Consider the following 14,544-nt stretch of genomic DNA (forward strand, 5'->3'; position numbering starts at 1 on the left):
TCTGATATACGTTATTCTGCCATTACCAGAACTGGATCCCAGAAGAGAATCTTTTGTGCTATATTTTACTTATATTACATTCATTCTGTCTGACAAAATGTAAGTTTTAATGGGCCTGTGAGGAGGTATTTATTCACCTTATTTTTCTGTATTCTTTATTGCCAATTCACTGGTAATCATTGAGACTATTCAGTGGTAATTTCTCATTTAGCTTCCATTTTGATCTCTTGTAGAACACATTTGTTCTTGTCACTACCCTGCTTTTTTATAATAAAAACCTTAAAGACTTCTTGGCTTTGAAGTCAAGGTACTTAGCAATCTTGCCCCTACTTACTTTCCGAATTTAATCTCTTGGTATTCCCCTGTTTTTTTAAAAAAAACTCAAGACATAGCCAGATTCTTTTTATTCCCTAAAACCCTCTGTGCTTTTGTTATAACTCTGTGCCTTTATATTCACACATTCTCCAACCTAGAATGCTTTCACACTCATACCTGCTGGTAAGTTCTTACTCTTCCTTTAAGATACTGCTCAAGCAGTACTTCCTCTCTGAAGCTTCCGCGTTATTCATATCTGTCCATTCCAACAACATTAATAGCTTCCCTTCTCTGCTTTCATAGTACCTTGAAATTACCCATGTTAGCACTTACACTGTTTTGTAATTTTCTGTTTATGCATCTGTTTCCCACACTGGACCAAATTCCTTAAAAACAAGTCACACGTGTTATTTATCTTTGTATACTCCATCACAATGCTGGGTACGTCTGAAATTTGTCAGAAGTGTTTGCTGAATTGATGCATAAATAAATGATTCCTAAGCACATTATAGAATTTGCTAGAGTTCCTCCTTAGGGAGAACTTTATATATGCACAAATCCACACAAAACGCTTACTCATTCACTCACATAACCCTTGGCATTTACCCAGAAAGGGGGCCTCTCTAGGATTAGTTCAGGACCATTGCCATAGGCTATGATGGTTAAACTGGCCTTCTTTCCAGCCCACCTGGAAAAACTCAGCTTTCTGTATTCTCTTTCAATCGTCTGAATCACAGATCCCTAAGAAAGTTTTTGCCTTGGCAGTTTCTGTTTTTTCCTCATAGACTGTCTTTTTTCATCTAACTGAAAGTTTGCCTTTACACAGACTGTGATATGGGAGTTGAAGGATGAATTAAACTCAGGGAAATAGAGAGAGCAGGAATTCCTGGAGTAAAGGGGACCAGTGCTTTCCCTTGTTGCCTAGTGTGGTACTGTTGACCTTCCGTTATTTAGGAATGGTGTTGCTGGTAAAGACTCTTAGGCCAGCTGGAAAGCAGTAGTCTCCAAGTACATAGCTGTAGGTCTAGGCTTCTTCCAACTGCTTTCCATGAGAAGACATATTATGAACATTGAACTCACAAATGATTCCTCTGCTATTAAAAGTAAAAGAATCTGCCTCTTAGAATTATGAGCAATTCTCTAGGATAACTCTGGATTCTGACACAGAGCATTGGCTACTTTAGAATGAATTGCTTCCCCCCCCCACCCCTTTTTAACTTGATGTTATTTCTGAAAATAAATGAGCAGCATGAAGTCACATTTGATATGTAGATTCTTAAGTTAATTATAGCAGAAAGTCAATTTTAGGCTTCAAATATTCAGATTAATAGCATACCTTTTAAAAATAATTCTATATTATTATATAGAGTTTTCCTTATCTGTTTAAAAGGGATTTCCTAAAATACAATCTCTTTTTAAATTTCTGAGTTTATAAACATATATACAGGCATATGTATTTTTATTGCTATAACAATAATTCCCTCACCAGTTTGTTTCATGAAGCAGTTTTGGGAAGTTAAGGGACACTTTCTAAATATTCTTTTGATGTTAGGGCCCCTTTATATTTTCTTAAAATTCTGACTCTGATCATATATCAGATCCAATTTAAAAGTAGCTTCAAAACTTTTGATCTCTCTGGATAAGTCTCTTCTTCTCCCTAAATCTTGGTTCATTAATACAACATTTCTAGTTTTAACTTGGAATGTCCCATTCATTTTGCAGTTGACTCTGCTTGGGAGAGAGAAAAGGAGACAAGAAAAAAAAGATGTGCATACACCCTGGTGTTTTCTATTTTCCCTTAATTCACATTTTTATACTATGTACTGTGCTTGAATTTCTCAATTTCTGGGTGTATTTCTTGTGAGAATAGAGATCTGCTGTGTAATTAATTCAGTGTCAGTCAGTGTCATGTAAATAATATGTACTATGGGAGGACAGACAAGGTCAGTGTAGGACAGTTGGTAGGGTGGGCCCTGAACTCTATACCTTGGAGAGGGTGGAATTTAGTCAGGTAGAAGTGAGTAGGAAGGATATGTTAAGACTACAGTATGGAATGAGAGGGAGAGAGATTGGGTTAGGTTTGGACATGTCTGGGAGTATCAATTGGTATGGAGTAGAAGATCTACTAAAACCAGAGTCTAAAAATCTACGATGATCAGTCTGTAGGAGATTAAAACTGCCTGTTAACAATGAAATACATCTTGTAAGTGAACAAATAAATGGAAGCTGGCTATTTGGTGTTGCTAGAGGTGAAGAAAAGCTATGACAGTAAAAGCAGATCTCAAATGTTAATCACCTGTAGCAAAGTAGTTAACTTAGAATAATATTGAAATGTTTTTGCATCTGACAGTCTCCACAAGCCTGTCTCCTTTTATATGTATGCATGCAAGTATATAAATTGCTGAATTCATGTCAGTTGTAAAGTAATGGCACTGAGGGCATCATAAATTACTATGGTGATCCTCAGGAGAAGACACTGTCGTATCTGAATGAGTGTTTCACTTCCAGAGTAATGTATGCCTTCGTCTGGCCCAGCAGTCAGCATATTGCCCTGTGTTGATGGATATTGTCAGCTGGAAGCTACACTACATTTCACTGCACAATAAACATGGCTGTCAAACCCATATAAAGTGAAATCAATTTATCCTGTATGGTCAGTGCATTTTAAATGAAATTAATGTACTGTGGGTATGGTGGCGAAAAGGTAGCATATTAGTTATGCATCTTGGGATCTGAGACTTTTCATGTAAGGGATCATTCTGTCTAGTCAGCCTAAAAGAAAGGCTGTTTATAAAATATTTTATTTTGCATGGTCTTCAGAAAGGGGCCCCTCTGCCCTTCTTCATGTTTAGAAAAGAATTGACAGTATTAGCCAGTTCAGCCCTTTTATTCTGTCTTTTGTTTGCAATAAATGATGACCATATTTGCCAAATAATAGTGCACTTTAATGTTCTAATTTATTCCTAGCTCTGACACAAACAAATTTCTACTTCATCAAGGTAGCTAGAAATAGAGTAGAAGGGCAGAGATGGATTGGATCATGTTGTTCCTGTATAATCACTCCACTGAGCTGAAAGGATTTACTTTTTCCAAAATGTAGAGATGTAGGTTTTAATGCATATTTTGCTTCTAAACTTTTGGGCGTAGGCTTTCCTGTTTATGCAGTAGAAGCCCTGGCTGAGGCCATCAGTCCAACTTTACATTTAACTCTAGGGGTTCTCAATCTATAGGGAGATATATAGTAGTTGCCACCTGTAAAGCACCCATCAGTGTATCATGCTGGTAGGGGGTATGAAAGCAAGCAAGAGCTATATTCATTCATTGATTCATTTATTCAACCATTCATTAACTGAATGTATTTTACTAACTGAAACTCTGGATGCCATGTGCTTTATTGGAACCTAGGGATACAGCAGTGAAGGAGAGCCAGTTCCTGCCATATCCTCAAGAAGGTTTCAATCTAGTAGGTTACTATGGTCACTTCTTTGGAAACTATAAAATATCAGGGATTTAGACTTAGTTTCATAGACGATATTAAAGAACTATGCTCACACAGCAGAAAAATATATCAGGACCCTTGAAATGACTGCCTTTTAGTCTACTAGTTTTGCATATGAGTTGAAAACTGAACAGTCCTTTACTTAATAAGTATTTGAGTATCTATTACATGGAAAATCCTGGGGATACAAAAATGAGTGCAACATAAACACTAACTTTAGGGGTCTCATATTCCTGGGGATGGAATGGAAATATTAGAGAGAGATAGCCACATAAGCAAGTAATTTCTTTGGAGCATGTAACATTAAAAGAAAGAGGAATGAATGCATCCTGGGAGACATCATTGCAAATGCCCTTCCTTTGGCTTGAATTACCCTTCCCATCGTCTTTACTACCCGCCCCCATTCACGTGCTAATTCCTATTCATCCTCCAAGACTCAGCTTAGATGTCACCTCTCCTAGGAGGCATTAGCTCACTGTCCCGTCTGCTGGCACCCTCTTGATGCCCTGTTTACTTCAATATTAGAGCACTTACCATACACTGTTACAATTGTCTGTTTGGGGTCTGTCTCCTCCCTGAACTGTGAGCTCCTTTAAAAGCAGGTGCTGTTTTATTCACTTTTGTATACCTAGCACCTGGCATAAAGCCTAACTCATAGTAATTGCTCAGTTAATAGTTATCATTGAATTACTAATTAATTCATGCAACACACAACATTTGAATAGGCCTTAAAGAATGAGTGGGATTTAGCATGAAGAAGTAGGAGAAGGGGCTTCCAGGCAGTGAGGGGAGCACTGGCCAAGGCACAGTATTGTGAAAGAGAGTGCTATTGGGGGTAAGAGATAGTTTGAAGTGGCTACAATGTTTGGCAAATGAGGCTAAAATGATAGGTAAGAGCCTGCTTTGAAGGGAGAAATCACGCAGGAAAGGTTACCTGGAATTGATTGTGGTAAAAATGTACTAGGTATATAAAAACATGCAAAATTAATTCTGCCCAGTGTGTCTTTGAGGCCTACCTCAGAAGAGCCTGTAGAACTGTCATCTAAAACTGTCTTCTGCTTCCAAGAGTTCATTTAAAAAGAAGAGAAGGGCCTAGGGAAAACAGCTGAACCAGGTGGCCAGCTATGTTAACAGTCTCCAGATAATAATGCTTTGCACCCATCTTGTTCTTCCTGCCCTGACATTACAGGAAGTAAAGCAATGAATGGCTCTGCAGCTAAACTACAGCAGTATTATTGTTGGCCAACAGGAGGTGCCACTGTGGCTGAAGCACGAGTCTACAGGGATGCCCGTGGCCGGGCCAGCAGTGAGCCACACATCAAGCGACCAATGAATGCATTCATGGTTTGGGCCAAGGATGAGAGGAGGAAAATCCTTCAGGCCTTTCCTGACATGCATAACTCCAACATTAGCAAAATCTTAGGTGAGTGCAGCCGCTGATGCTGATCTTCTAACGAGTGGAAAGAAGGGGCCTAATGTGACACCTAAGGGAGACTGTGGTTTGCGGAAGTTAGGTGGAGCTCAGCAAGCTGCCCTAGGAGACTGTCGTCATCTCTGCATTTCCCACCCTGCACCGGAGCCTTTAGGTTTAGGAGTTAGTACATCCACCAGGTGCCAGGGCAGGACTGACTAAACACTTGTTTTAGAGACAAAACTGTCTATTGTATGTGTTAATAGGACAACTCTGAGAGGTCACTGCAAAATAAGAATCATGGAGACAAGCTTTATCTCCTTTTCTTAATTCAGTCTTTTAAAATTCGTAAGTTGCTGTGAAACGCTGGGAACACTCATAGACCCTACGGTTTTCTGCTTTAGAATTCTTGGGCTCATATGTCCCTCTGAAAGAACTCACCAAGGGCTAGGGGTGAGCCCCCAAATAGTGTGAAATTTATGGAGTGTAGAACAGTGCCTCTAATGATAACTTTAAAACTTGTAAAATAAAACTACATTTACTTTAATAAGATATGACTAGTTCAAATTTCATAGCAGTGAGTTGAACACAGAGACCACAGGGCAGAGGCCCATTTTGTGGTAACTTGCCAGAGTGATTCTCCCGTTTCTCCGGATTAAACTCAAGCCTTGTTCTATTAGTGTAAAGCTTGCCTAGTGCAGATTATACAGTTTGGAACTATTGTGCTTAACATATTGAACGTATTTTATTCAACATGCAGCATTACAGTCAACATGTTTCCTCTTTAAAAAGAAAAAACACAGAAGGCACTGTTCTATTTAAGCTGTCATGATGTGACAAAATCTCAAAGACAGCCGTTTAAGAAGCCGAAAAACATTAGAGACTTAAACTGTGGTTTTCATTTTTTAAATGTTTTGTTCAAAAGCAATAAATATTTAACCTGAGTAAATATCAGTGATCTGGACATACACAAATACACATGTTTTATCACTGTATAAATAATTTAACTTGATTCTGAGACATTTTGAGGCAGCGACCCCTAAGAAAATTTTGAAGATACGTGAGATCAAATAGTGTTGAAATGTTAAAATACAAGTTTTTCCTTTTTTTCTTTTTGACTTTTGAATTTCAAGATGGATACTAACTGTCATTACAGTTAAGTGGGGTTTTATTTTTAGAGTTTCAGAGATACACATAGGGGCATTATTCTTATAAATTTAAATACCTTTCAAACCAAAATGGTCCTAATATATATATTAACATTTTTTCTAATTAATAGACACTCAAAAGAAAATCATTATTTCCCTGTCCCTAAATTTTGATATCTAACTTGGAAATTTTCCCCTTTTTGGCCATTTTATTAGCAGTATGAGTAAGCTCTCCAGTGGGCACAGAACCTCTCTGTTTCCATTTTGGCATCTGTGGGGAATCTATATTATTGGCGTGTATTCGTGAAAAAAATTAAGAGTATAGTAAGTATATTCATTAAAATGTAAACTTTTAAGCACAAGAATTTTAAGAGCACCAAAAACCTTAACTGGGACTCTAAGCTGCTGGGAGCCAGCCGAACACAGAGAAGCCTGTCCGTGTAGACTCTCTACACAACTTTTGCACAACAATCAGGAAAAACAGGAATGGATGTGCTATTAAAACAGACCAGGATATTGCTGGCTGCATAGAATATTTGTACAACTTTTCCATTTGTTTATGTATGAAAAATCTCCACTGAAGAATAGCTGACATCCAGTCAGCACAGCTGTTACCGCTTTATTCACCAGCGAGACACAAAAATGCAATTTGATACACGTAAAAAAACACATCCCTTCTTCGTCAAGTGTTTAGATAATTCTTTATAAACAATATTAGAGAAGTGAATACTTTTCCTTCTTCCTGTATAAACCATATTAAAAATTTTTGTACTTTCATTGGTATGGCTTTGAATGAATGTTTATAGTACTTGAAAATGGTATATATGTGTGTATATATATATATATATATATATGTATGTATGTATATATATATATAATTCCACTGTACCTTCCGGTTCTAAAGCTATAACTTCTTAAGTAGAGTGTAGACTTTTAATTACCCTAGGCCAGGGGGTACAGTGTGCACCTTAGGTTTTTATATTTGGAAGAATATCAACATCTAACATCTTATCAAAGGACAGCTTCACTAAAGATGCTTGGAGTGTGGGAGATGTTTGAATTTCTGGAACCAAGAGAGTTTTTCCTGAGAATTCTGTCATACTCCAAAGTATACTTAGGAAGTCTAGGTTTTTAACCCTAGGCAGATGGATGGGGAAACAACCTTGGTGCAGGAGACGATCTTAAGAAGCAAAGACGTGTTTTAAAACAATATACTTATGGTAGCATCAGCTTTAAGTTATTGAGGGAAATAATATAATAAATGTATCACATCCAAATTATTCTTTGCTCTATAGTCTAAAACACGAGTTGCGTGGCTCGATGGTATGTGGTAATAGGAGCTACCCAGAGCACAGGTGAATGAAGTGGTGGGAAGGTATATCTAGTTATTTGCCAGGAGTATGTTGTATGTTGCCTTGACCACTTGGGTACTTAAGGCTATTTTTGTGTCTAGGGTCTCGCTGGAAATCCATGTCCAACCAAGAGAAGCAACCTTATTATGAGGAGCAGGCCCGGCTAAGCAAGATCCACTTAGAGAAGTACCCGAACTATAAATACAAACCTCGACCGAAACGCACCTGCATTGTCGATGGCAAAAAGCTCCGGATTGGGGAGTATAAGCAACTGATGAGATCTCGGAGACAGGAGATGAGGCAGTTCTTTACCGTGGGGTAAGTGTTCCTGCATTTAACCACCTGGGCTTTCCCGCGGTAAGAAACCACAGGATGGCTACTGGCAGTGTTTGGGGGAAGGAGATTAGGGAAGGGAAGAGGTTGTGACATACCGAAGGGGCCTGTCACAAGCGCACAGCCTTGCAGCATGGCTTCTGCTCAAATCAAAACAAACAGGCAACAGATCACTCCCAACTGATAACCCCTTTCATTGTCTCTCAAAGTAATCTAGGATGTCCAGTGCCCACACACAAAGTTTCTGGTAGTTTATTTAAGCAGACACACAGGGAGAAAAAAAGAGTAAAAACTAACCTTAAGAAATCCCCAGAAGCTTTCTAGCTTCTCTGGGTGGTGCTTCTGACTCTAATCACAATAGTCTGCTTTTGTTGTGGGATTTACCACAAGATAATTGGCCTTGACATTGGTTAGAGGACCTCATTTTTGGCATAAGATCCAGAACTCCTGTTGCAGTAAATTATTCTGTGGTAGAAGCAGTAACAATGTGGATTTTCTTGCTTAAATCAGAAACTAGACATGTTTTTGATATCTTCAAGTCTGATTTCATGTCATTTTGTTTAAAAATTAGGTAATAGATTTCTGGTATAAATTTCCACTTGGCTGACTGGCTGTCTGTACTCGAAAGAGGCCTCTTGTAACCACAGTGGTCAGCAGAGCGGGGTGCAGATGTCTGTAGGTTCCAGCACACTCAGACCTAGCAGCACAGGGGTGGCAAACCAGAGGGCCGTCTGGAGGCAGTGGCCTGAGGCAGCTGGCATCAGACTGGGGAGACACTTGGGAAAGGGCTTGAGAGAGAGAACTGGAGGAAGCAAAAAGGAAGCTGTGTTCACTGTTAACTGGAAGGGGAATTGAGGAGCTGTGCTGTGCCAGGGAAACAAGAAAGCTTCACTTGGAGGTGAAGAAAAGAGATGCCTTAAAGGAGGAGTAAAGAACCATTTATTTTTAAGGACACTCAGAAAATAACCTCATGAAACACAAGGCTGGTTTCAGAAGCATGTGTTTAAAAACATACTACTAATTTGGAAAAGTAAATAGTCAGAATACAAAAAAAAAAAAAAAAGGCCAATGAGAGCAGTCTGGGTCACTATACAATACACTAGAGTGTTCTGGGGAGGAGCATCGGCTTCTGCGTTTGACCACTGAGTTTGAGACGCTGTGCGACCTATTTGGGCAAGTTATTTAACTTTTCTAAGCTTCTGTTTTCTCATGTGTGAAGTGAAATGAATAATAGTACCTATCTCTAACGATTGTTGAGAGGATTCAATGAGGCAGTGCTTTTAAAAGTACTTTGTATAATGCTTAGTACAATATCAATAAAGGTGAATTCCTGTCATTATTATTACTATTAAATATGGATTTGCTATCAGAGTAAAACTATATTTTATATCACACTAGATAATCAATGAATTTCTTTACACTATGGCAGAACCTTTTCGAGGTAAAGTGAGGCTTAAATCACTTTGTTATTTGGGGATCCCAGTGTATTAACAGCTGAAGACATGCCAAAATAGGATATCAAATTCTTCTGTGTTACAAATGTTTGCATTTTAAAAAGTAATGCCTTTAACACCAAAAGTACAATACAATATAATTGGGCTACTCACATGTTAATTAGAGAATTTATTAAATATACCAAGTCACAGTGTACTCTAGGAAGTATAGTTGTAGGTAACAAAATATAAATTTAAGACTGTGTAATGTCTTCTTTTAATCCTGTTAGTCTATCTCTGAAAAGGTATGTAGTCACTTTTGAGCGGAGAATCAAAAGTTTAAATTTGAGATGTTTTGTCATTCCCACCCTTCTCTCAGTCATGTCCCCTGTGTTGCATAGTGGGTCTCTTTTGCCATAGTCTGGAAGATTATCAAAGGTACCATTTTAGTTCCCTGATACTTATTTGAAAATATGAGATGGAGTAATTCTATTTAATTTAGTCCTCTTTACCAAAGGGAACATTGATACCAGCTCTGGACCGAAATACCTCAACACATAACAATGCATGTAAAATGAAACTCTAAAACAACTCAATAGCATCTACCACTTATTGAATGCCTACTGTATACGAGGTGTTTTAGGTATACAAAGTATATAATCCTCTAAATAAGATAAAGAAATGGAGGCTTCAAGAGGTCCTACGGCTACTGAAAGGGGAGCAAGAGCAAAGGATTAAATCAGGTCTCTGCCTCTGTCATGCCAAATGACTGAGGAATTGTCTTCACAACATTGCTTCAAAATATGCCTCAGAGTCCTATTCTGCACAGTTGTGAGTATGACTGTGCCATTTGAGGAAGAGCTCCTAGAACCTAGAGAAAATAAGGTCTTTTGTTGTGGTATACAGTAGCATAAAAGGAGCTTGGAAATTTAGAGACTAAGGATTCTGATGGCGTAGAGGTCCTTTGTGGAAGGCTCATTTTAGACTGTGGAATAGGGCTATGGATGTGCAGGCAATGGCCAGAATATCTTACTCTTAAATCTCCAGTGCTCAGTATTCTCCTCTGCCCAGTTTTGATAATACTTGCTACATAAAGCCAGGTATTATTTCCACTTAAGGATTCGTATTTTCTTTTAAGTAGTTGTATTTGATAGATTATTAACTCCCTGGGGTTCATCTTTGCAAACTGATCTTCATTAGATACGAGGTTATTTACAAGAGGGAAAGACAAACAAGAAATTCAAAGATTGCTATTGACTTCTTGAGGGAATGGGGGTGAGATCAATTTTTATAGCTGATTTTGAAAAGACGTGCATAACTTTCAAGCCAATAAAATTACATATATTGCTCAACATTGTCATACATTTTACTGATGATACAACTGGAAATTCAGTGAGTTAGGTTTTTTTTTACTTAGCTATTATGAAATGAATTTATCAGTATATGAAATGGAGTAATATTAGCTCTAGCCTTGGATTTAACCCCTTCAATTGATAGGTTAAGTATCAGAGTTCTATAATAATCCTGATAGGAGTACTATTAATGTTAAGATGATACTTATTAGGGTACATATAGCTACAACATTGTCTTTTCCCAAAGAACTATGGCCAAATGTAATCTATTTCCAATTTATTTAAAGCGTATTCAGTAATTTACGTGTGAACTAATAGAGAATTATGCAGATACTAAAAACTATTAAAATTTGGGGCTACTTTTTAAGTAACAATAATGGTAAATTATTGAATACTTACTTATGCTGAGTGAATTATACAGATTATTGCAGATACAACAAACTTATAAGATAGGCACTATCATCTTCTCTATGAGGTTGAAAAACACAATATTCAGAGATGTTAAATAATTTGTCCAAGTCCACACAGCTAGTAAATAGCAGAGCTGAGATTTAGGCCAGGCTTATGTGAAACATATTTCCTTTTCACCCTTACACATACCTCTCAATTAGAGCCTACAAATTTCTTAGAGGCTGTATAGTGTAGTGGTTAAGAATGTCAATTCTGGAGCCAGACTGTTCTGGCTCAAATACTAGCTCTGCTTCTTCCTGGCTCTAGGAACTAGTGCACAGCAATTCTTATTCCTCTGAACTCCCCACTTGCCCTTGGGAAACTTATTTAAACTCTGTGTACCTCAGTTTCCTCATATGTAAAATGGGGATGACAGTAATACCTACAACATCAGACCTTTCTGAAGATTGAATAACTTAATGTATCTAAAGTGCTTGGAACAATGTCTGGCATATAGTAAGTCCCAAATTAGAGTAAATATTATTATCCTAGAGAAATGATGCTATGTGTCAGGTATATATTTCATATTATAAAGAATTATGTTCTCCTGCGTTGTGGTGTAAGTGATTTGAACATTTGCCATTTTGATCTTAATCTCAAAGAGGGTGAATAAAACCTATAAGATACTTACAAATTTAACTGAGTAGCATAGACTAGACATGCTATTTTTAGCATTGTCCTGTAGAGAAAGCCAGATTAGAATCTCTAATAGGTAATGTAAAAAGATGTGCAATTTATAGGTTTAATCTCCTAATGAAGCAAACTTCATTGCCTTCATTTATAGATACTGTAAAGGATCAGCAAACAGGAGCTTTGACAACATAAATAAATAGTTCCATTGCAATTGGCAAAGCTAGACTATACTCCAGGACTCTTCTTGTGATTTGGAAACCATGCAACAATGCTGGACTCTATCAGGAACAGCTCAAACTCTTTACTTGGGCTGGGAGGGAGGGTTCTTAGCCATCTCTACTCATATCAGCTGCATGCGTGTACTTTTACAAATATCTACAACTTTTGTTTTGATGTGCACATTCATTATTTGTAAAGTCCAATGCTTGCCAGCTATCCCTGTTTGTGAAATCTGCAGTGTTTGAATTTTGACTTTGCAATTGATCTGTAAAGGAAGGAAAAATGCTTTTTAGGAAAGTAACTTCCGATAGACAAAGCTTGAGCCTGCTGGCCAGATTTTCCATTTTGTTAATTGATTAGTCAGTCAGTTGGTAAGGGCCTATTTGAAACCAGCTGTGTGCCTAGTACTGTACTAAATTAATATAGTACATGAGGTATTAATTCTGTACACAGTGAGCTTTCAGAGAATGCTATAGTCAGAGAATCCAGACATATACATGAATAGGTTAGCAAATAATAGTTTGTTATACACACATGCACACACAGAATACATTGCATAGTGCTCCACATAATGTATAATGGAATACTAATTTTGATTATATAGACAAGAGCAAGTAAAGCTCTGAGGGAGGGAGATTCCTATGCATTAGGGCCACGCATAGGCCATTCTTGAGGAAGGGGACTTGAGGTTTGGGTAGGGTCAGGCTGGTGGAAAGTACAGGTAAAGATTCCTATTTTAGCATGAAGGAGAGCATGAACAAATGGGGGAAATGTGAAAATGTTCAAAAATAAATAAGGAGGCTATCCTAGGAATTTTTTCTGGCAGTAAGAAAAGTAAAATATGTAGGGTGGAATAATATTTTGGAAACCCTTGAAAGCCAGATTTCTTCAATTATAATTACCTATGCTCACTTCATTTTTTTAGTCTCTTTTTATGCTGATAATGACAACGAGAGCAAGACCAACATGACAGTTAGCTTATGATTCTGCATCCACAGAATCAGTGGTCACATAGAAGGGGCCTCAGAAGTCATGTCCTTCATAGCCAGCCATTGTAGGAGTCCTTTCTAAGTTTAGCTTGAACTCTTTCTTTGAGGGCTAGAGAGCTCACCACTTTTCAAGGGAGCTAGTTTCTTTGTGGAACACCTCCTAATGCTAGAAAGTTCTTTCTTCTTAAGTAGGCCATACTCTGCCTTTCTGCTACTTTGTAGATAGGTTCTGATCCTCTTCTTTGGTCACTTCTGGAACAAATCTCTTACTTTTTTGTGAAGAAAATCATTCAAGCATTTAAAGATGATTATATTCACATTCCTTCTCCACTACCCTCTCTCTCATATATCTAAGCTCATTATATCTTTTCTTTTGTAGAACAGGTTACCCAGACTTTTCATTTGTTTTCCTTCTCATTCACTAGTTCATTCTCTCATTCCATGTATTCAACAGATTTTTGTTGAGTGCTTCCTATGTCCCAGGCACTGCTTAAGCTCTGGGACTACATCAGTGAAAAATCCTATCTTCATGAAGCTTCCATTCTAGTGGGGGATGTCAGACAATGAATGAGTAAATGAACGAATAAATAAATAAATATCAAATAATAATAAATGCCTTAGAACAAACTAAAGGAGGGAAAGGGGTAGGGAGTTTTAGAGGATGGATTGCAATTTTAAACTGAGTGGCTATAGAAAACCTCACTGAGAAGATTAACTTGAGCAAAGCCCTGAGGAGGTGAGGGAGCTAGCCATGCAGATATCTGGGAGAACTAGGCAGAGAGAACAGCAATTGCAAAGATCTCGAGGAGAGGTTGTGCCTGGCTTGTTCAAGAAATAATGAGGCCAGAGCAATAGGAGCAGAATGAGTAGGTGGGATGAGTACTAGATTTCAGAGGTAGTAGAGAGCCACATGCTGAAAGGACTTGTTGGCCATTGTGAAGACTTTGAATTTGAATCTGGGTCAGATGGAAAGACATTGAAGAGTTATAAGCAGAAGAGTATTGTGATCTGACTTAGGTTTTAAAAAGATCACTCTATCTACTGTGTTGAAATATTGTCTGAAGGGGATGTGCCCTGAACTAAGGAGGCAGACTCTTACAGTAAACCAGATTAGCATTGGTGGTGGCTTGAACCAGGTTTGTAGAAGTAGAGGTGGCAAAAGTGGAGGGATTTTGGATATGATCCTGAGAGTGAACCAGTAGGATTTGCTGATGGATTGGATATAGGGATATAGGATTGGCCCCAGCAGTCAGAAAGATGAAGTAATCATTAACCAAGATCTGAAAGGCCATGAGAGGAGCCCAGTACATGGGAGAATGATCAGGAGTTCAGTTTTGCACCTTTATTTATCTCTCAGGCTTATTGTGAGGATTAAAGGAGATAACGTGGAAACATCTAAGCATTGTCCAT

At 37.9% G+C, this 14,544-nt stretch overlaps 1 protein-coding gene across 1 annotated transcript in view; it reads left to right on the forward strand.

Moving 5' to 3' along the window:
• SOX6 (SRY-box transcription factor 6) overlaps positions 1 to 14,544 on the forward strand; it is a 620,818-nt gene that overhangs the window by 599,906 nt on the left and 6,368 nt on the right. Inside the window, exons 16-17 of the mRNA XM_027115294.1 lie at positions 5,064 to 5,237; positions 7,827 to 8,043. Of these exons, the coding sequence (XP_026971095.1) occupies positions 5,064 to 5,237; positions 7,827 to 8,043 (391 nt within the window). The remainder of the gene's footprint in view (positions 1 to 5,063; positions 5,238 to 7,826; positions 8,044 to 14,544) is intronic.

This window comes from Aethalodelphis obliquidens, unplaced genomic scaffold (genome assembly GCF_003676395.1).
Source record: "Aethalodelphis obliquidens isolate GAN/ISIS:26980383/991018 unplaced genomic scaffold, ASM367639v1 scaffold14, whole genome shotgun sequence".
In the NCBI taxonomy this organism is placed as follows: Eukaryota; Metazoa; Chordata; class Mammalia; order Artiodactyla; family Delphinidae; genus Aethalodelphis; species Aethalodelphis obliquidens.